General features: G+C 37.0%; 1 protein-coding gene across 1 annotated transcript in view; it reads right to left on the bottom strand.

Annotated features, from left to right (window-relative positions):
• The window catches only part of LOC148950136 (1,5-anhydro-D-fructose reductase-like), a 116,183-nt gene that overhangs the window by 32,774 nt on the left and 61,999 nt on the right, over window positions 1–21,410 (bottom strand). The window contains exon 3 of the mRNA XM_089091466.1: window positions 8,536–8,745. Coding sequence (XP_088947592.1) covers window positions 8,536–8,745 — 210 coding nt within the window. The remainder of the gene's footprint in view (window positions 1–8,535; window positions 8,746–21,410) is intronic.

Raw genomic sequence — 21,410 nt, 5'->3', positions numbered from 1 at the left:
ATTCAATACTATTGAAAACATCAAGTCCCCGTATGAATTGTATTGGTATGGTTGTGACAATAGCTTTTATTTGATCGTTGGACTCCTGCCAAATACTATAGCAATAGTAGATTTTTTTCGGTTTTTCCAAAAACATTTTATCGCACTTTCTAATTATTCTAGCTAAGAGTGTTGTTTTCCCCGAAATTGAGAGACCACACAGAAATGATCCGAAGGGTGTTTTAAATTGATACATGTTGTTGCTGCTGTTGATAACAGTTGGACTATAACTTACTAAAAATCATACGTGTCCAATGAATAAGTAGTTGTAGTAATAATTTTCCCATAGATCTATCTAGTAGGTTAACAAGAACAACAACAAAAAAACAATATTTTATGGCAGCATTCATTTCGACAACCTGAAAACTCTATCTGCTCAACATGAACAACAATGATAAAAATAACACTTTATGTTCAACAAGAACAGTTGACAATATTTCATTGCAGCATTTATTTCGGCAACATGAAAACTCTATTTGATCAACATGAATTGCAAATGACAATGATAAAAATGACACTTTATGTACAACATAAATAAAAAACACTTTTTTTTGTCCATGAAGAGCAACACTTATTGTCTTTAAACACTTTTTATCCATCAACACTTTTCTGTACAACAACACTTATTGTCTTTAAACACTTTTCTATACAAGAGCACTTGAAAACAACGCTTGAAAACAACAGAAAACACATGGAAAAATAGCACAGTTGAATATTACAGTGAATTTAAACGGGAACCCCCCCCACCCCTCAGGGACCGCGGGGCCGAAGGCTGGCTGCGCACGGGACCCCCCACCCCCCCCCCCAGAGCTGCGTGTGGGACCCCACACCCCCGGGAGCGGCCGCTGGAAGGGCCCCCCACCCCCCGGGGTCGGCCGCGGTGGAAAAACAGTACAATAGTTGTCGTCAATGCTGCTACAGGTTAGGTTGAGGTTGGGTTAGTTGGGTTAGTTAATTTATGAACGGGTTGGTGGTGGTGGTTAGTGGTTGGGTTGGTGGTGGTTAGTTGGTTAGTCAGATTAGGTTAATTTATCCAGACCAAGTTGATTGCGATAGTCTATGCATTCAACTCGGTCTGAAATACGGTATTGACCCTGAGGCAGAACACTCACACCATTCTAGAGCACATAGACTTTGTCAGATATACATGACATTGCATTTTTTTCCACTCTCACAGTATAATTTCTATACTGTAGAGAGCGAATTGCAAGCACTTGTGCTCTCGGCACTAGGCTACTTTCTAAACAGTCTCTGTACACGCTCATGTCGAAATTGCTCTTTACAAAATGTTTAGGCACCCCTTTAAACGCTTTCTTTTCATCCCCACTCAGATTTTTAACGCAATACACTTTAGGATCCGGGAACACCCCCCTGGATATAAAATCACTTTCCTTCTCTGATTTTAACATTAATAGTTGGTTGGGGGCTTGACGTTTCACCAACTCGGGGTAGAGTGATGGATTCCAGTTGGTGAAATCCATCCGCGAGCTGATGTGTTCCCCCTTTTCTATATCACCAAATAAATCTTCGGTCCAATTTACATTTAACAGCATATAATCTTTATCCCCATATTAAACTTGACCCTCCCCCTCCCGTGGACTTTGAACTTTTAAAACATTGTAAAAAAACGACAACGTGAGCTTTTTGGAAATTTCCAGTACTGAACTACCGCCTGCGATATTCTTGTTCAGTACCACATTTCGCTTTCGCCTCTGTAGTAGAACTATGCCAGTCTCTATGCTTGTGAATGATGTAAAATTGGGATCGGCAATAATTCGTGCACGCTCTAGAGGGTCAGTCACGACATCGCAGCGAGATCTATTACGTACGCTTTCACACATTTTGCCAAACACTGAATTTAGGATGAGTTTGTACATTTCCTTCTCCACCTTTGAGTTTGCCCTAGAGCGTTTATCAACAAAAGTGTCGATAAACGTCTTTAAATAAGGTCGCTGATTGAACTGCAGGACCCTGTGTATTTTGGTGATTTTGAAACCATTGTTCACCATCCAGTGCAAAAGCACATGGTGAACAACGATATTCTCCTTAGGGTCCAAATCAGCAATCAGTTTTTGTTTAGAGGGAGTCCAGTGCATCCCTATATCCTCAACCAATGATCGATTGTAGGGGCTCAATGAGTCCCTGCTCACAGGCGATTGATACAGGGAAAAACAAAATCTTTGACTGAGTCGTGAAGCGCTAGAGGAATGTGACCGTCAATTTCAAAGAACCATCCTTGTGGCCCATTGTCCTCGACGGTGGTAATGTCGGGGAACTCACAAGGATTCTCAAGCCATTGATAGTTCCCACACGGCAAAGAGTAATGAGACATTGCCGAGTGGTACAATGAGTTCTTGTCCAAGAACACTGCATTTGACTTTGCACCGGTGCTGTTTTGTCCGCTCGGATCGGTTGACAAGACGCGGTCCCCATGAAAAACATACCCTCCCCTCATTGAACGCTCTACAATGTTGATCTACGTCGGTGATTAGGCCTATTTCCTCCCTACTAATTTTTAAAATCAAATCCATCACCAACTGGGGTGTGGAAAAATAATAGCCTATATCTAGCCCGAACTCTGAATAGATTTGGTCTGTGTTCTTACAGACTATATCCAGCAGAGTTAAAACGTCACTGGCCAAGTACAGTCTATAATAATCCCACCCATTTTTACAACCCCCCTTAGACCACACCTTTTTGGCAAACTCATATTCCTCGGCTGTGCATTCACTGCTGGTCAGTGAATTGTAAAAAGCTTCAATTGAAGGTAGTTTCTCCTCACTTAAGCGTGCGCCAGAACAGTAATAATCGTATGCATATACACCTTTGCTGGTCAACAGGTCATACATTTCACTGTCTGGAAAGAGCTATTTTAGCAAGGGAAAGCAATCGAAATTGCCTCTTTTCTGCATTTGACTCAATTGACTCAATGCTTTGGGAAAAAACTAAAATAACTTTAAAACCCTGATTTTATTCCAGCACGTATGCCTATTATCCACTGCCAGCCGTTTCAGCTCGAGAAGCAACAATTTCTCGGCCAATTTGGGTAAATGAATTGTTTACCCATGGACTATCTACTCCCCCTACCTCCCTATGCATACGTGCCAGTGCCGGTAAAATAAATTTTAAGTCGTAATTTGAGTTGTGGATAAAAACAGGAATAAAAAACTGCTGGCTAACATTTAAGTTACACGATTGATGCGCTACCCCTCTAAAATTACTACCCCCAGATGATATTTCCTGCCACAAGTGACTATGATCTCTGACTTTCCCCCTCCCACCACCACCTGTTTTCCCTGTAGTACCCTTCTCCCCCTCTTCAAACTCCCCCGTACAAACCCAACATATTTTTTGATTTGTAATCGCGAGATGATCCTCTGCAGACAAAACCATTGGGTAATGGGTATTTCTCAAACGAGAAATAGCACCATTAGCTGTGCCAATAAGTTTAGTCAGTGCCTTGACCATACACTCCCACTCATCCAACGTTTCTACTATTTCTAACAACCGCATGGTGTTAGAACTGTCTCTTTGCGCAAGAGCATAGGACACTGCAATAGCTTGATGTTCTTGGGCTCGGTTTGGAAATTGGGGATCATTCACCTCCACCAGCTTAGCTTCACAGTCCAAAGATATTTTGTTGCACTGGAGGAGGGTGTTTTGGAAATTTTTAAAACGTAAAATGGCCCTATCCCCAGAAACCGTTTCCACTGTCTGGTAGCCATGCCGGCTACAATGCCTCATATGATTTTGCAACTTTAATTCAGTCCAAAATCGAGAGAGGCATGTCGGACAGTAGAAACGTGTCCCCCTATTCTTACCCTCCTCCAGAACTCTACTGATGTCTGTGATCGGGTTAAAATGGCCAATTGAATTGGCAAGGTCACTAGATGGGGGTGTATACAACAACCAAACCCAGTGTCTGACCAAATCAATTGACAGGCCCCTTACAGGGAAGACCACCCCCTCCTTTTTTGAACGAACCCCATCTTCAAATTCAGTTTCATACTGAACCACAGTAACGCCGATATTTAAATGGGCATTAGCCCTTTCAAAAATATCAATAGATCGTAGCGTTACTGGGTATTTTCCTTCTAAAAAAGAGAAATCTACAATGGGGAAATTGGATCCGTCCTTCCCATCTACAGCTCAATTGTCTAAATTCGCCTTGGTAGCGTCATCTGCTAGAGGTTGAAATGCTTATGAAGAAAGCGTACTTATATAATTTATGACCTGTTTCAAAACGGATCCGCTGGAAACCACAACACCCTTTCAGATCTGGATTATATTTTAAAACTGTATCCCTTTCATACCCACCTGCCCCCCCTCTTAAAATAAATTTTTTCTTAAATTTACAAATATTCACACTTAAATTTTCAATAAATAAAACTAAAGACCAACTACCTTTTTCAGTAAAGTTTTCTAGATGCGCTATAATTTGCCCTACCCACTCCGAAAAAAACACCCTCAAAATTTTTTAAATTCGGATAAATTAAACTTATCTCGGAGTGTACATAATGATAATAAACTTCACTTTTCCCCTCATTTAAATAAAACACCTTTAAAACAATAGAAACCTTAATTGAATCCCTCCCCCACAATTGAATTTGGTTCTCCAGCAGTGCACGAATTTTATCTACATAGACATGCACAATTTCTACGGGATCACACACATAATTTCCCCCCATCAGTGAATTAAACGGGTCCCCAAAAGTCGCAGTGTAGACAACTATTGCATTTAAAATCGAATTTGACAATTGAAAATCGGGAAAAGTCGTGAATTGGTCATTACCCCCCGCCCCCGCTTGGATATCATCAACACGCCCTCCCCCAAGGTGTTCAACAATATTTGGGGTATGCGAATGTTCCACTTCAGTTGTTTGAAGTGGAAGTAGGTAATCCGTGGGGGCTAGAGGAGGATTCCCTGTTAAATCGTCTAAAATTAGCATGGTATTTGGACTTAGCAATGGCAAGTCACCCTCTGAACTAGGAACATTACCTTGCTCAACTGTGCTAGGTTCTACATTGAAATAATCACTTAGAAAATTATTAATATTAAAAGGTATTTCATCAGAATTAACAATACCATCCCATTCATTCATATGTGAATTGTCCTGAATGACATGAAATTCCCTAGACGCGAGTTCTTCCTCTCCTTCACCAACTGATGAGGATGATGATGATGAATAAGGGACCAATGCTCCAATCTATAAATGAAAAAATAGCTTATTTTCAAAGTGTTCAAATCATCTCTACTGTTTTTAAAATTTAGATTATTATTTAAAACGCACATAGTAGTAGTAGTAGCAGTAGCAGTATGTACATATTAAAATTGGTTTTATTAAAATTAAATTTCAAATTTCAAAATTAATATAATATATTTAAAATCTAAAACGCTGCTTAACATAAAATTGACAATTTGATTTTGTTCAAACAACCCCCTCAATTTCCTCTATTTAATGCTTCCCCCTCCGAGCCGGTCATCTCGGCGCTTCCCCGCAGCGCTTCCCCCGCGGCGCTTCCCCCGGCACTTCTCGGGCACAGAACGCACCCCACCGGTTAGTATAAGATATTTACAATCTAAAATGAATGGCAGTAGGTTTTGATTTTGTTCAAACAATCCCTCCAAACAAAATTTCATATTAATATCCCATATCTGCTCTGGAAAAAAAAATATGATTTTAAATAGATATCCATCTCCTGTCATGATACACAACTCATTCCGATAGAAAGTTTTTATACTATTTGTAGAGGCAAGGTGAACCATTCGTTAATAAAGCAGTTTATAACGCAAAGGATTTTGCTACTTATTATGAGCGGGATATAGTGCATTTTTTGGCTTCACTAATCTAATTTAGCAGGGTGAATGCATGCACTTGACATGATTCAAAAGGGAGAACATTATATTTCCTTTGGGGAGAAAAAATCTTTCAATATCTCTGAGATACACTTTTACTGTGTTCGAAAATGGTGAAAAGAAAAGGCCTAAGAAAGTTGGAAGAAATAGGTAGATATTTCTATAACTAGAGGTAAAAATGCTTCCATTTGCAAATTCCGTCTGGGCTTGGGTGTCGGATGGATCTGACATAGCATGCTGGAGGGTAACCTCCTGACCAAGCGTTGATGGGGCAGCTATTAGAGGTCCAAGGAGAGCGGATGGGCAAGCGATGTCACAATCCAGCGCAGATTGGGCTGCGGCTTGGGCAGGCAACACTTGTTTAGGAGGCTTCGGCCAGCGACCATATTGTATGACTGTCGCCTTCGCAGGGGCCGCATTATAACCCCTTGCTCTCTTACTGGGTGGCAGCGGGCATTCTTCACAATTTGCCTTAAAGAAGAGAAAAAAGTTAGTATCGAAATAATTTCCCCCCTTTTTTTAAAGAAGGAAAATTAGTATCCCCATCCACATAGCCATAATTTTGTCTAAAAAAGCATTTATCACTAAGAAAGCCCCCCCCCCCTACGCCAGCATTTTCAGTAAAGCAAAAAGTAAAAATGTACTAAACTCAGAAATCAAATGCTATTTTAATTAATTAATAAAGCTTATTCATAGACATCCCACCCCCCTTACTTGTCAGGCAAAGAAAACAATTTGTTTTCATTTTACAATAATGGCGATAGAATTGAGGCATGTCCCCCCCCTTTCAGCATTGTCCTAAATATACTTTTAGTAGTTGTGTTTGGAAATAATCCCGTTTCACTCCTCCAAAAATAAAGGTTACGAATCCACAAGCTTAATAAACAGCAATCTCTTTTTGCTTAAAACCGTTTTAATTTGATGGAAAAACAAACCATTTTGATCTGAGAAACCTTTTACAGGAAGTGCTTTAAAAAGGGTGACAGCTAATTTTAACCTCGCGCTAGAGAGCCTTATGTCAAAACCAGAGCGGCTTAATAACAACAGAGCGACGGATGTCAGTTAGAGAAAAGATTACAATACAGAAAAGCCAAAATTTATCGAAAAAGAGAATTATTTCTATTACGAGAATTATCGTTGTAAAACAGTGGGGGATGGGTTAGGTTTATGTGGTAAAAAAGAAAATATTTTATGCTTTATAGTGAGTATAAAGATAACATGGTGGTGTTTTGTATTGCGGGGGAGGGGGGAATTAGATATACTAGAGGGTGATCAAGGAAAATAATTTTATTTTGAAAATAAAAAATGGAAATGTACTCACATTGCTAATTGTGGCTGCCAATGCTTCAAGCTCATCAAAAATTTCAAGTTTTCTATCCATTGTCAGGTTACTTTACTTTCTTATAATTTAATCACAATGCATGTCCGTTATATACGAAATCTCAAGGGTGAATTGTTATGTAACGGGGAAAATCATATGTAAGCAAGCCTCTGATTGGCTGAGAAAGGATATGTATCCGACTCGCTGATTGGCTGAGAAGGATGCATGTACTTCCGGTTTCCTATTTCTGGACACCTTGACATTCATCCCTAGCGTGCACTTGACAAAAACAACAACAACGAATAAATCCCTCAGGCCTAAAGATTAAAGAAGCCATAATGTTTCTTAATTCCCCTTTCGTGAATCACTACTTCCCCTCCTATTATGTAAATCAATTTCTCAGGTTAGGTTAGCCTAAAGATCAAAGAAGCCATATTTGTTTCTTAATTCCTCTTTCGTGAATCAATAATTCCCCGCCGATTATGTAAATCAATTTCTCAGGTAAGGTTAGCCAAACAACAAAGAAGTCATGTTTGTTTCTTAATTCCCCTTTCGAGAATCAATAATTCCCCTCGATTATATAAATCACCCCATTGTCATTACACCTGGACAAACAACAACAAATAAATCGACCTTAAAACATCCATCAAAGTGAGAAAAATCCTGTTTTTCCATTTACACTGACAAAAACCATAAAACATCCATAAATTGCTGTACTCGTCGCTGTTGCTTTCATTCTCACTGACAAAAACCATAAAACAGACATAAATTGATGTTGACATCCATGAAAAACATCAAATAAATTGACCAACACACATAACCGTCCAAAAAACATCCATTAAAGTTAGAAAAATCCTGTTTTTTCATTCTCATTGACAACGAACAGACATAAAAACATGCATAAATTATGTAAAAAAGTTGTAGGTGGCAGCAGGGGTGACTCGTGGGACCTTTAGGGTCATTTCTACTATTGCCAACACCTAAAAAGAAGTTTGGGCTACGGGGTATTGCCAACACCTAAAAAGGAGTTTGGGCTATGGGGTATTGCCAACACATAAAAAGGAGTTTGGGCTACGGGGTATCACCAACACCTAAAAAGTAGTTTGGGCTACGGGGTATTGCCAACAGCTAAAAAGGAGTTAGGGCTACGGGGTATTGCCAACACCTAAAATGAGTTGCACCTACCAAAGGTTTGCTTCAGCCACTTCGGCAAGGTTTGTTTTAACAAGCCCCTATATATATTTATTTGGGGAGGGGGGCCGAAGTGTTCCTGCAATCTTTTCAAATAATTAATTATCAAATGACAAAAGAAAACGACCTGCCAAACTCTAAGTAAATCCGTGTCCATATCCCAATCCATTTCTCCGTTTTCTTGTTCAGGAAACACATTATTGATATCCCTCAAATCTCTTTTTAATCCAGTTGGGGCGTGAATCAGATATAAATCCACGTAGCTAAGCTTAAGTCTTTTCAGAGATTCTTTAAGAAAAAGGTCAACATCTGAACTCCTATTTCCGATCATTGGCAGCTGAAATAAGAAAATATCATTTTAAGAAAATGATAAAGCTATGATGATTGTAAAGAGCAATTTGTGGAAGTTAATATTATATTGCACACAACAAGAAGGTATAAATGAGAATTTCGCTTCCTAAAAACAAGCTATTGCACGCACACTTAGTCGTAGATTTATCTACTGGTAACATTTTTAATATTTTTTGAAAGGTAGGCGGATTGATTGCAGGGATAGTTTGAAATTATCCAAATTGAGCTATCCGAGATATTTTAGATATTTTGAGGCAGCTAAGATATTTTATGAGAATTTTAGGCTTGAAGGATCCATTTAGTTCAGTGGTACTGAAAGGAGATTTGGGGCGTTTTACTTTAAGGAGTGTTAGATTGGTTAGAATGGTGAATTTCTGGGAGAAAACAATTAGGCTACCTACAGTTCTGCTTCTTAAGTCAGCTTATTTGGAGAGCTTGAAAGACAGTAGACGTGACTGGACCTTTGTGGCCTTTCGGAGATGTGGAATGAAGGAAAACGCCAAATGGGTGAAAGCGTGCCAATATGGAAGGAAGTGCAGCGAACCCTAAATGACCAAAAAATTCAAGAGTGGCAAGCTCATAAGGACCAATCCATGTCTTTGAGGTTTTGCTCCCAAGCTAAAGACTGTTGGGGGAGGAGGTTTATTGTAAATTTGGGTTAAACAAAGAGGATTTGAAGAATTTGTTGTTGGTAAGAGGGGATAGTTCGGATTTAGGTGAGAGAAGGAAATTTTTGGGAAAGTTTAGGCTGGCGGCTGGCCTCTATTTTTGCCCTGTGTGTGTGGATGTGTGAATGAGAACTTATTTCATTTTGTATCCGAGTATGAAGAGCTATCTGAGTTACGGAATGAATGTTTTGGACGAGTGTTTGGGAGTGAATGCTGGTTAATTGAGCGGATGGCTGAGAGGAAGGCATGTGCTATTAAACAGTTGTGTAAGTTTATTCGTTTAGGGATTAAACGTAGAGAATCATGTTTAAAGGGATAGCTTGTTATGGTTTTTAGGATTTGAATTTTATTATGATTAATTAAAAAAAAACTTTTAAACTAAACAAGTTTTTTTTTTTAGAGTAAAGAACTCCATTAAATCACAATGAACAAAACAATCAAATATTCTACCAAGAATACATCTACCACAAATCAGTATCAATAAATAAATGAAACCCAAAACCAACAGAAATTAAAATAAATAACATAGTCAAACTTAAAACGAGCAGAAATTAATGAGTAGGGTTCTAAACCCCAGGCTTTCTGAATGCCAAAATATGATTTTTACTTTACTGAAAAAATTCTTTTAAATGTTTTCACTTTTCATTGTTTAAGAAATCAAAAATCAATTATAATTTTAAGGAATAAATATCAGCATATTTATATTGGACTGACAATACAGATTTTTTTCAGTACAGTACAAATTATATTCGGGCTTTTAGAAAGCATAAGGTTTAGAACCGTACTCATATTAATTTCTCTGGTTTTGAGTTTGACTCTTATTTATTTTAATTTCTGTTTGTTTTTGGTTTCATTTATTTATTGATACTAATTTGTGGAAGTTGTATTTCTTGGGGTTATCATCCTTAATGATCTAATTTCCAGAACTTTCAACTACGTTGAACAAAATGGATATCTCAAAATTTTGATTGGATGTGTTTGGCGAAATGGTGGGCGTGGAAGTTGCGCTCCAATCACTTTAGACTATCAAAAAGGGCACCATCCCTTTGAATTTCCAATCGAATGAGCCCCTTTTGAAGTTTCTACGACAAAGCTTTCTATAAGAACCTTATATGCCCCCAGGGCATAACGTACAACCCTTTTTCTGAGGGTTGTGGGGGGGGGGGGGAATGCCACCCTTAAAAACATAATTTCTCTCTGGAAATCAACTATATTGAACAAAATGGCTATTTTAGAATTTGGATTAGATGTGTTTGGGGAAATGGTGGGTATGGAAGGGGTGATAGTTGACTTTCAGTCCCTCTTGGATGTTAAAAAGGGCGTAAGCCCCTCTAATTGCCAATTGAATGAGTCATTTTTCAAGTTTCTACGACAACTCCTACGATACGAAGTGCCCTGGTCTAAAGGAAAAAAATAATAATAATAAATTGTGCCAACATCGTTCTTTACGTTCTTTACTATGATTAAATTAAAAAAAACAAGTTTTTTTAACTGAATGTAAGGAGCGACATTAAAACTTACAACGAACAGAAATTATTTCTTATATTAAAGGGGCTGTCCCGTCCTCAACGCCTCTCTATTTAAGATAAAGTTTTACTCTGTCTCACAACTTTATTTTTTAAAAAAATAAAAAACTTTAGCGTAATTAGCGAGGCGTTGAGGTGGGGACAGCCCCTTTAAAGGGCACTAGAACTTTATTCTGTATATGAAAGGGACTGTCCCCTCCTCAACGCCTCGCTCTTTACGCTAAAGTTTGACTCTGTCTCACAACTTTATTTTTTAAAACAATTAAAAACTTTAGCGTAAAGAGCGAGGCGTTGAGGATGGGACAGCCCCTTTCATATACGGAATAAAGTTCTAGTGCCCTTTTCGAAGCCCTTTTCGAAGTTTCTACGACAACTCCTTCGATACGAAGTGCCCTGGTCTAAAGGAAAAAAAATAATAATAATACATTGTGCCAATATCGTTCTTTACTATGATTAAATAAAAAAAAAAAAGTTTTTTAAACTGAAAGTAAGGAGCGACATTAAAACTTAAAACGAACAGAAATTATTCCGTATATGAAAGGGACTGTCCCCTCCTGAATGCCTCGCTCTTTACGCTAAAGTTTGACTCTGTCTCACAACTTTATTTTTTAAAACAATAAAAAACTTTAGCGGAAAGAGCGAGGCGTTGAGGAGGGGACAGCCCCTTTAAAGGGCACTAGAACTTTATTCCATATATGAAAGGGACTGTCCCCTCCTCAACGCCTCGCTCTTTACGCTTAAGTTTGACTCTGTCTCACAACTTTATTTTTTAAAACAATTAAAAACTTTAGCGTAAAGAGCGAGGCGTTGAGGAGGGACAGCCCCTTTCATATACGGAATAAAGTTCTAGCGCCCTTTAAGGGGCTGTCCCCTCCTCAACGCCTCGCTCTTTACGCTAAAGTTTTTTATTTTTAAAAAAAATAAAGTTGTGAGACTCCTTACTTCCATTGAAAAAAACTTGTTTTTTTATTTGATTTCTGATCGTTTTTTCAATAATGCTGGGAAATCTTGCACCGCCTTCATAGAAATGTCCCTTCCCCCAAGGAAATATCCTCCATGGAAAAATTCTCTCCCTTAACCCCTACTCCGACCCCCCCCCCACCTCCAGAAAAAAAGTCCTCCTGAAAACCCCTGTATACTTCCAAATAGCCAATACTGTATGTAAACAATGGGCAAAAGTTTATAACTTGCAGCCCTTCCCCTGGGAACTGATGGGGGGGGGGGGGGGTCAAGTCATCCTCAGACAAATTAATTAGATTTTCGACTATGCTGAACAAAAGGGCAGTCTCAAAATTTTAATTGGCTGACTTCGGGAAAAAAATGAGCGTGGGAAGGGGCCCAGTTGCCCTCCAACTTTTTTGGTCACTTAAAAGGGCACTAGAACTTTTAATTTCCGTTTGAATGAGCTCTCTCACGATATTCTAGGACTACTGGATCGATACAATCACCCCTGGGAATAAAAAAAACAAATAAACACACATCTATGATCTTTCTTCTGGCAAAAATACAAAATTCCACATTTTTGTAGATAGGAGCTTGAAACTTCTATATGTGGATTCTGTGATATACTGAATCTGATGTTGTGTTTTTCATTAAGGTTCCATGACGTAGGGGATGTTTCCCCCTTTTTTCGACAATAACGCAAATTTTCTCAGGCACGTAACTTGTGATGGGTAAGACTAAACTTGATAAAACTTATATATTTGAAATGAGCATTAAAATCTGATTCTTTTGATATATCTATTGGTATCAAAATTCCATTTTTTAGAGTTTCTGTTACTATTGAGCCGGGTCCTTACTTACAGTTCGTTACCGCGAACTGTTTGATTAGCTCCGTAGCAGAAACGACAAAGGCTCGCCGATTTTATTTCATTGATTGCACGAGTCAAAGATTGCTGGTAACTTATAAGAGCAAAAACTGGCACTAGCTTCTAAAAAAAGATTTCCAACACTATCTAAGTTTTGGCGTATTTTGGTATATTTTTTTTTAAGCTTTTGAATTCTGTTTTCCATAAACTGAGATCAGACACTTACTACTGCACAAATTTTACCAATTACACTAATTCAATTGATTTTACTCTATTATTGCACGGAGAAAAATGCCAAAAAACGCCCAACGCTAAAGGCATTGTTGCAAGTTCCCCATGTTCTTTGGTGTGAACTGACAAATCTGTTTATGCTTCTTAGGCGTTACACACCGGCAGCATTTTTACAAACTTATCGTGGTTCTATAGATAATATTATAGAAATGTAAGCATTGCATCTCAAGTTCATGAAATAACACACAATATAAAACAAGAGCTGAACAAAGAGTTTAAAAAGATCACAGAAAATGCATGAAGTACGGAGATACGTTACAGAGAATAGTACAAAATACAAAAAAAACTGGGTAGTCCACATTCAGGTTATTGAGAAATGAATTACCTTTTTCGGGAGTCCAGGGGGTTTTCCTCCATGTATTATCGTGAGTAAACACTTTTGAACACATCTTATTTTACCACTAAGTTTTAGTTCAAGGACAAATAGGAAACACAAGTACCTTCACAAGGAACCAGCAAATTGTTTAAATTTGTTTTTTGTAAACTTATCTTTTTCAAGTTGACTTCTAACCATCTTTTTACATTTGCCAGTTAACACTGAGGTGGTTTACATTGACCCACGAGACCGAATAAATACTTAAAGAACATACAATACCTAATAGAAACTATGGGGATAGGTCAGAGAACTTGTAAATAATTCCATGTATATTTAAATGTCGTGTATATCTCCAAGTTTCAGTACATTTTGTCAGACTAAAGAATATGAGCCAATCCTTGGTCTTCGGTACGAACCCAGTCAATAGATTAATGAGCCTGAGCCACGCTTGATCTTTGGTACTGACTCAGTCAATACTTGCCAATTTTCAATATACAATGTCCGATTAAGGAACCTGAGTTATCCTTGATCATCAGTGCTTACCCAGTTAATACAGATCAATTCTCAATATATAAGGTCAGATTCATGAGCCATCCTTGCCATTTGGTATTGAACCAGTCAGTACTATCCAAATTCAATATATAATGTTAGATTAATGAGCCTGAGCCACGCTTGATCTTTGGTACTGACTCAGTCAATACTTACCGATTTTCAATACATTTTGTCAGACTAAAAAACCTGAGCTATCCTCGGTCTTTAGTACTGATGCAGTCAACATATTGACCAATCTTCAGTATATAATGTCAGTTTAAATAATATGATCCTTCGGTACTAGGAATAAGGTATTCAGTAAAGAATTTAAAATTAGACCGGTTTAAAATGAGACCGGCTTAGGTTAGAATCTAAATAAGAAAGCAAGGTCAAGCTGTTTGAAGAAGATTTTGAGACAGGTTTTTAAAAGGGAGAAATATTAGATAAGAAGGAAAAAATGAAAGAGTCGTTAAAGGTATTAATTGGTAGCTTTTAAGAAATTGATATTACTAAACCTCAGAAACAATTGTGGAAGCTAAATGGTTTGAGTGATGGGGAATCCGAAGAGACAGAATTAGGGTTGGTGAAAACATTAGCGCTGTTGAGACAGTGTTTACATGAAGAGAGGGAATATCTTTACAACATATATAAAACCAACGACAAGAGTATAAAAAAACTGTTGAAGATAAAGAATTGTAAATTTCCAAATTAGGATGTGGAGGAAATGAGGAACTTAGGAACTTAGGACAAAGGAACTTAGGAATAATAATGAGAACTAGATTTGGAAAATAATAAAATAAGTCAGTTACAACTGCTTCTGAAAAGACAATTATCCCACTGATGGAATTTGACACCAATTTTTCAAAAGCAAGATGACAGAAAGAGAGAAAACTCAGAGCCTGAGTCAGTGGATGAATTACGAAAACCTGACAAAATTCCCTATAAAAGAAGAAAATTATGAATGAATTCAGCCTTTCACAGGTGGGGAAATATTAGTTTACGAAAGAATGTGAAAGGAAACTCAGCGCACTATGAGCAGCGTTTATTCATAACAGCGTTAAATATGTTCAAATTAAAATTTGAAATAAATATTGTCAGTCTAAGGTCAGATATTTTAAAAATTTCCAGGTTTAAAATTTCAAAATTTTAAATTTCTAATTTAAAGGTTCAAGACAATCTGGGTATTCACCAGTGTTTTCTTTTCACGAATAAGTTTCACTTCATTGGCACGCAAGAAGAATGTTCTGTCAATAGTTCCACGAGTCAAAATAATAATCAAAGTAAATTTATCTGCTCCGGGATTTCCATGTACAATACTGGTTTCTTACTTTAAGGCTTTTGACGCAAAATGAAAACAAAATCCACAGCCCACTGTAACCAGAAGTTGAAAAACGCGTTGAAGTAAAAGTCTATTGCGAAAACAAATTTTTGGTGATTAAAGTAAAACCTGAAACCACTTAAAAATAGTTTCAGAACTATGAAAAACGTTAGAATCAGTATGGTCAAAAACCTAGGATAGGAGAATTACAGTTCTCATTCTTGAAGGACAAGGAAAATCACTTTTTTGCACGGGTAGTACTGATTCGTCCCCTGTTTTTCTACAAGGGCTTGGGAAATACCAGAACATACTGGAGAGATGTGAGAGATGTTTATTGAGTAGATAAAAGCTATTGCTCATGTCCACGTGCTATTTATAAATTCTACCTAATGCAAGTGCGCATGCTAGAATTTTTACAAAAAAGTCTATTGAAAAGTTGCTTCTCTCGGTATGGTGCCATATTTGACTGATTTTCCTGCCCGGTTCCTTGTGGTTCACCTTTTACTGAGAAAGATCCATAGGATATTTTCTGTGTGTAATTATTTTTGAAATGGCTGCAGTGTTATTGTTATAAATGACGATTAGCTTGAGAATATAGAAATTTTTGTCCAATTTCTTTAAAGATAAAAAACCTTGCAGATTGTAGCTTACAGGGCTTGTTGTGGGGGATGTTCATCTAACCAAAGGACAATATTCTCATCCTAGTATTCAGCGTCTAATACTACTACTACTGCTACTTGTAACACTATTGTTACTATTTCTAATACTACTACTGCTACTAAGGGTACTAGTAATAATTTTAATGCTACTACTACTTCTGCTGCTACTAAAGCTGTGGGCATTAAGGTGAAAAATTTGAGCTATATTGAAAGAGTATAGAGCTAAATTAAAACACACTATCCGCATACAGGTTGTCAATAGGACGTATTAGCAACGCTTCGGGAACGGTTTATGGTATTAAGTTGAAACTTTAAGCACTTATTGAGGGGGTGTTGAAGAAAACCAACGGCACTATTTACATACTACTACTAATGCTACAACTATTGCTACTATTCAAGCTAAGTGTATTACGGTAAAAATTTTTAGGGGGAATTTTAGGGGAGGGGTTAATGAAAAAAATCTATATGCAGGCAAATTTTTGAAGAATAAATAAGCAATATCATAGGCAACGCAACGCTATCATAGAAAGCAGTATAATAGACACTTTTAAAGAAGGTATTTGACTGAAAATTAACAGTTCTAGTGCTCTCTTTCTAAGAGTCAAAAGTGATTGGAGGACAAGCAGCCCTTTTCCAAGGCCCATTAATTTTTCAAACAGATATGATCATCATTTTGAGCTTGCTATTTTGTTCAGCATATTTGAAGTATCAAGTAACTACATGTCTAGGGATTATTGGGTCTGTCAACCCCCCCCCCCCAGTTATGTAATTTGCTCATTATGCCTTAAAACTAGTTTTCATTTAAAACTAAATCAAAAGCTATTGCGTGTATACTGGTTGTACAATGTTTGCATGATTGAGAGGGATTAGCTGATACCATTCTTAACTCAGTCGAAAGACTGTTTGCTACACTTTGCTAATTTTCAGTCATTTGCTATATGACGGAGGTTCAGCAGTAATTGAAAAAGAAAATAGTGTTCAAGCTTCGATCTGAAGCAATATCCAACAATATTGTGTGCAAATACTGGCTGAAATTCCTGAATCTGGCTCTAGACATCCTCAACCCAACAAATTCCATCTGAAAATGCACTAAGAACTTAAGTTCGATTATATTCTTCTTCTGAGGGAGTGAGGGGAGAAGAATTATAGTGAAGGCTTTTCTAGACATTACTCTCTAATTGAATAACAACCAAAAGCCATGTAGTTGATTTTTTTTCTAAAATTCTATATTCTATAATTCTAAATTCTATAAATTCTAATAAGTTGATATTCCCAAAAGCTCCTCCTTTTTGTCCACTGTAGTGTTTTTTCTTTTATTTTATTAGAAAACAAGTCACAAAAAAACAACAAGCAAATCTTACTGTAAGGCTAACAAAACAAAAAAACGTAAACTAGCGTGTTCGTAACGACCAAAAAACATGCAAAACAATTGTTATTACACTTCTTCGGAAAAAATCTGTTTGTCCTCCCTCTTCCTCAACCCTACTAAATGATAATCAACCATTCTCAAATCAATATGTTTGCTGGGGACTTCAATGAATCCCACAGTCATAATCTAGAACTCATTCCCATCCCCGACACATTCTGACACTAACCCAGTCATAAAAAAAAAATACAAAGCAAAATTTCTTAACAATATAAAAGCGTATGCTCACTCCAAAATCAATCCAATCAATCCATCTCTAGACTATTGGTTAAAACAAATAACATCGAAACAGAAGCACAGAATTCTTAACTCAGTCGAAAGACTGTTTGCTTCTGCTGAAAGTCTTGTTCCAAGCTTCAGAGCCTATATACCAAATGGAAAACTTAGTTCTGGTAGTAATAGAAACAAATATTTTAACCAATTCAATATTTCTAGTTTCAAGACTATATTCTCTTTTCTTTATAAGTCCAAAAAAGGACACAAGTAATAAATTCGAAAATAGTTTATGTGTAAACAAATTTTTCACAAAATTTAACCAAGACAAATAACGATAGAATTTGGTTTTCCACATTGAATGGTTTACCACAACAAGACTGAAGTTGTTTTCTTCTTTTTTTGTTCTTCTTTGTTCTTCTATTTTACCACCTTTTCTTTTTGCTTTTATGTTTTCTTTTAGGTGTCCACAGAGGTTTCACTTTTTCCTTGTTGGGATTAGAAAGAGTAGAATTATTTGAACTTTCTGCCAGGGTTCCAAGCGGTACCATCTCTCTAATATTAGCATCGAAATATGTAAGCATAGCTTGCTTTTCTTCTTCGATTAAGTCAAATTTTTCTAAAGCTTTGGAAAATTCCTTATGGTAAGATGCTAAACATTTTTCAAAAAAAGCTTGCTCTTCTTTGCTGGTGCATTCTTCTTTTTCTGAAGCTTCAGGAATTTTCTTATGGAAATATGCTTGTATTTTTTCACCCATAACTAACATTTCTTTTTCTGTGTATCCTCTTTCTTCTAAAGCTGCTAAAGCTTTAGGGATAAATTCAAAGACTGTAAAGATAGCTTTTTCAAAAATAGCTTGCATTTCTTTTTCAGCCTTAGCAAGGACATCTGCTGATTTCTCTTTAGGAATGGCTTTCATTTCTCTTTCGGTGCTTGCTTCTTTTTCTGAAGCTTCAAACACCTTTTGGAAATCTGCTAGCACTTTTTCAAGAATAGCTTGTATTTCTTTTTCGATAGATTCTACTTTTTCTGAAGCTTCAAATAACTTTCGGAAATCTGCTAGCCCTTTTTCAAGAATAGCTTGGATTTCTTTTTCGAGGGATTCTTCTTTTTCAGCTTCGAAAAATTCTTTTTCAACTTCATCAGGTGTTTTTGAGAGGTCATTAGAGGCAAATTTAGCTCCATTTTTACCTCCCGTCTGGCTAAATCTCTTCCTACTACCTTGAGAAATAGGTTTTTTTTTCTTTCTCAGTAACCTTCTGGGGTATCTCTTGGCCCTCATTCCTTTTCAATTCCTTATTAATGGATGTGGCTGTACTCTTCCTACCAGAATGAGAAACGGGATCTTCTTCACCCTCATCTGGAGCCTCTTTTACTGGAATCTCTTTTTCTTTGCTAGTCGTAGCTTCTTTTTCTATGGTATACATTTTATGCTCTGTAGAATATTACTCTATAAGATTAACTAAATTAATGATTGCCCCACCCTGAGAAATCTAATATATAGTGTAAGTGACGTCAATGTGTCAAACGGCTGTGACGTTTATACAATGACGTCACACATATAAAAGACTGCTTGCAGGTATGCAATCATAATGACGTTATATTAAAAATCTCATTGTAGTATTGCAATGACGTCTTATAATACGTTGTCTAAGTACCCAAAATGAAAAAAAAATCAATTGTAACAACCATACACAAAAAATATACAGTAGGTGCTAGCTAATGTAAATGAAGAAATAAATCTTAAAACGAATAAATTTGAATTGAATACAGAAATCAAGCTTAAAACAAACAAAATTACTGCGAACAAGGTTTGGCTACTGCCCTTTTCCCTAATTTTAAAAGTCTAAATGCCTAATACGTCATTTGGATTTTACTGAAAACTAAGGCCCTCATCCTCCCATTGTGCTTCCTGGATGAAGGGCCTTGAGATGGAGATCAGCAGCGCCGGATTGGACCTTAAGGTTCTAGTGCCGCATCCTTTTTTTCTTTTTTACTCAAAACTATATGTTTTCTGAGCAGTCCTTAGAGAGGATAACAGTCCTGTCTAAAACCATTATGCAGAGATAGCTTTAAAGTTGATTCATTTTTTTTGTGTGTGTTTTTTTTTAATATATATCAAGGCTTGGACTGTACGATAATTATTGTGTATATCTGCAAAAATGTTTTGACAATAACAAACGAGTTTGTCATCTCTTAGTCCTCCCTATTCAGTTCCGGATAAAAGTTCTTTACTTAGGCAGCGCTACTGCTATGCCTATGAAAATGTCTGTTGTCGTGTTATTTTTTTTTTCTTCCTCCCCTAATGATTAGTGATAACCTGATTAACAATTTCTAGACTTTTTAATTTTGTAGTTTCTCTATGATGGTGGGTTCCATAATTTAATTTGTTTGTCATTTATTTTTCTTCTGAAATAAATCAAAGAGCTTAAAACAAAAGTTTTCAAATCGCAATATACTCTTTTTTTTCTTTTGGGAAAATAGAACTTATTGATCTGCTCAGTTCAAGCGACACATATGTTGTCGTGTTTCTTTTTTTCTTGCTCTCTTTTCTCTCTTTTCTATTTTCTTGCTCTTTTATCTAAACAATGATGATAACTAAATAAATATATTATAGACTTGGCTTTACTTTCCGTCTGCTTAAAGTCAATTATAACAAGCCTGTGTATGCCTTTAAAATCGTCCAAGGAGCTGCTTTACAAAAGCCTTAGACTGCCTAGCCCCTATAAATGGCTCCAAGACCTCAACTAAAGAGTTTTGATAATGAACCCCCCACTGTAGAGAAACTACACCGGCAGGGTAGAAGCACGACACTCTTTTTCAATGTGAGAATCAGCATCAAACGGGCTAAAATTGTCCAAGGAGCTGCTATATAAAACGCTTTGACTGTCTAATCCCCATAAATGGCTCCAAGACCTCCATTAAGAGCGTTATCAACAAACCTCTCTTTGTAGAGAAATTGCCAAGTTTTTAGTTTCTGCTATTTGAGGAAACCCCTGCAAAATTGGTTGCACAAACTCTGCCTAAAAACAAAATCCCAGACCAAATGAAACAGTAAACTAAAGTGGACTACAAGCTGATAACCCAACAAACAGGCCATCTTTTTGATTAGAAAAGTAAAATCTAGAACACTAGCGCCGCAAAGGGTGTATCCCTACAGAGCTTCAAGCATAAAAAATTTATAGATTACACTAAAACATAGGCTACTCGATAATGTTATTTGTTCGGTTGTTATTTTCCAGAAGACCAGCCTCTAATACTACTACTGCTAAAAACTCACCGCAGCACCAAGCCGCCTGAGGCCAACACAGCTACACACGCTCCTTTTCCATCCTGATCTATTCAAAGCCTTAGTCTTTATACCCTCTTAGGAAGTCCTCATTTCCCTTAAATATTTTTTTACGACATCATCCCACCCCAACCGCGGACGACCTGCTAATCTTCAGCCATAATTTACTGCCTTCGATCTAGATGTGGCAATCTGTTGCTTGTTTCACATTACATAAAAAACTCGTATTAAAAAAGGAGGAATCACTCCATTCGGTGTTATTCGACAGTAGTCCTTAATGAATTAGTAAGTTTACTATCTCTTATTCGATTTAAATCTTACTTCTGTCACAATGAATAGCTCCTCGCGGTTTATTATACCCTGTGATATCCATTCAGCAAAAACCTCACCGATCGATTCTTCGTTCATATTAAATAAAAAAAAACAATTTTTTTAAACAGAAAGTAAGGAATGACGTTAAAACTTAAAACGAACAGAAATTATTCCGTATATGTAAGGGGCTCTCCCCTCCTCAGCGCCTCGCTCTTTATGCTAAAGTTTTTTATTGTTTAAAAATTAAAGTTGTGAGAAAGTCAAACTTTAGCGTAAAGAGTGAGGCGTTGAGG

This window comes from Artemia sp. Qi Xiang Cuo, chromosome 7 (assembly GCF_049724085.1).
Source record: "Artemia sp. Qi Xiang Cuo chromosome 7, ASM4972408v1, whole genome shotgun sequence".
In the NCBI taxonomy this organism is placed as follows: Eukaryota; Metazoa; Arthropoda; class Branchiopoda; order Anostraca; family Artemiidae; genus Artemia; species Artemia sp. Qi Xiang Cuo.
Note: the sequence above shows the minus strand (reverse complement) of the source record. Positions and strands in the feature narration are given on the sequence as shown.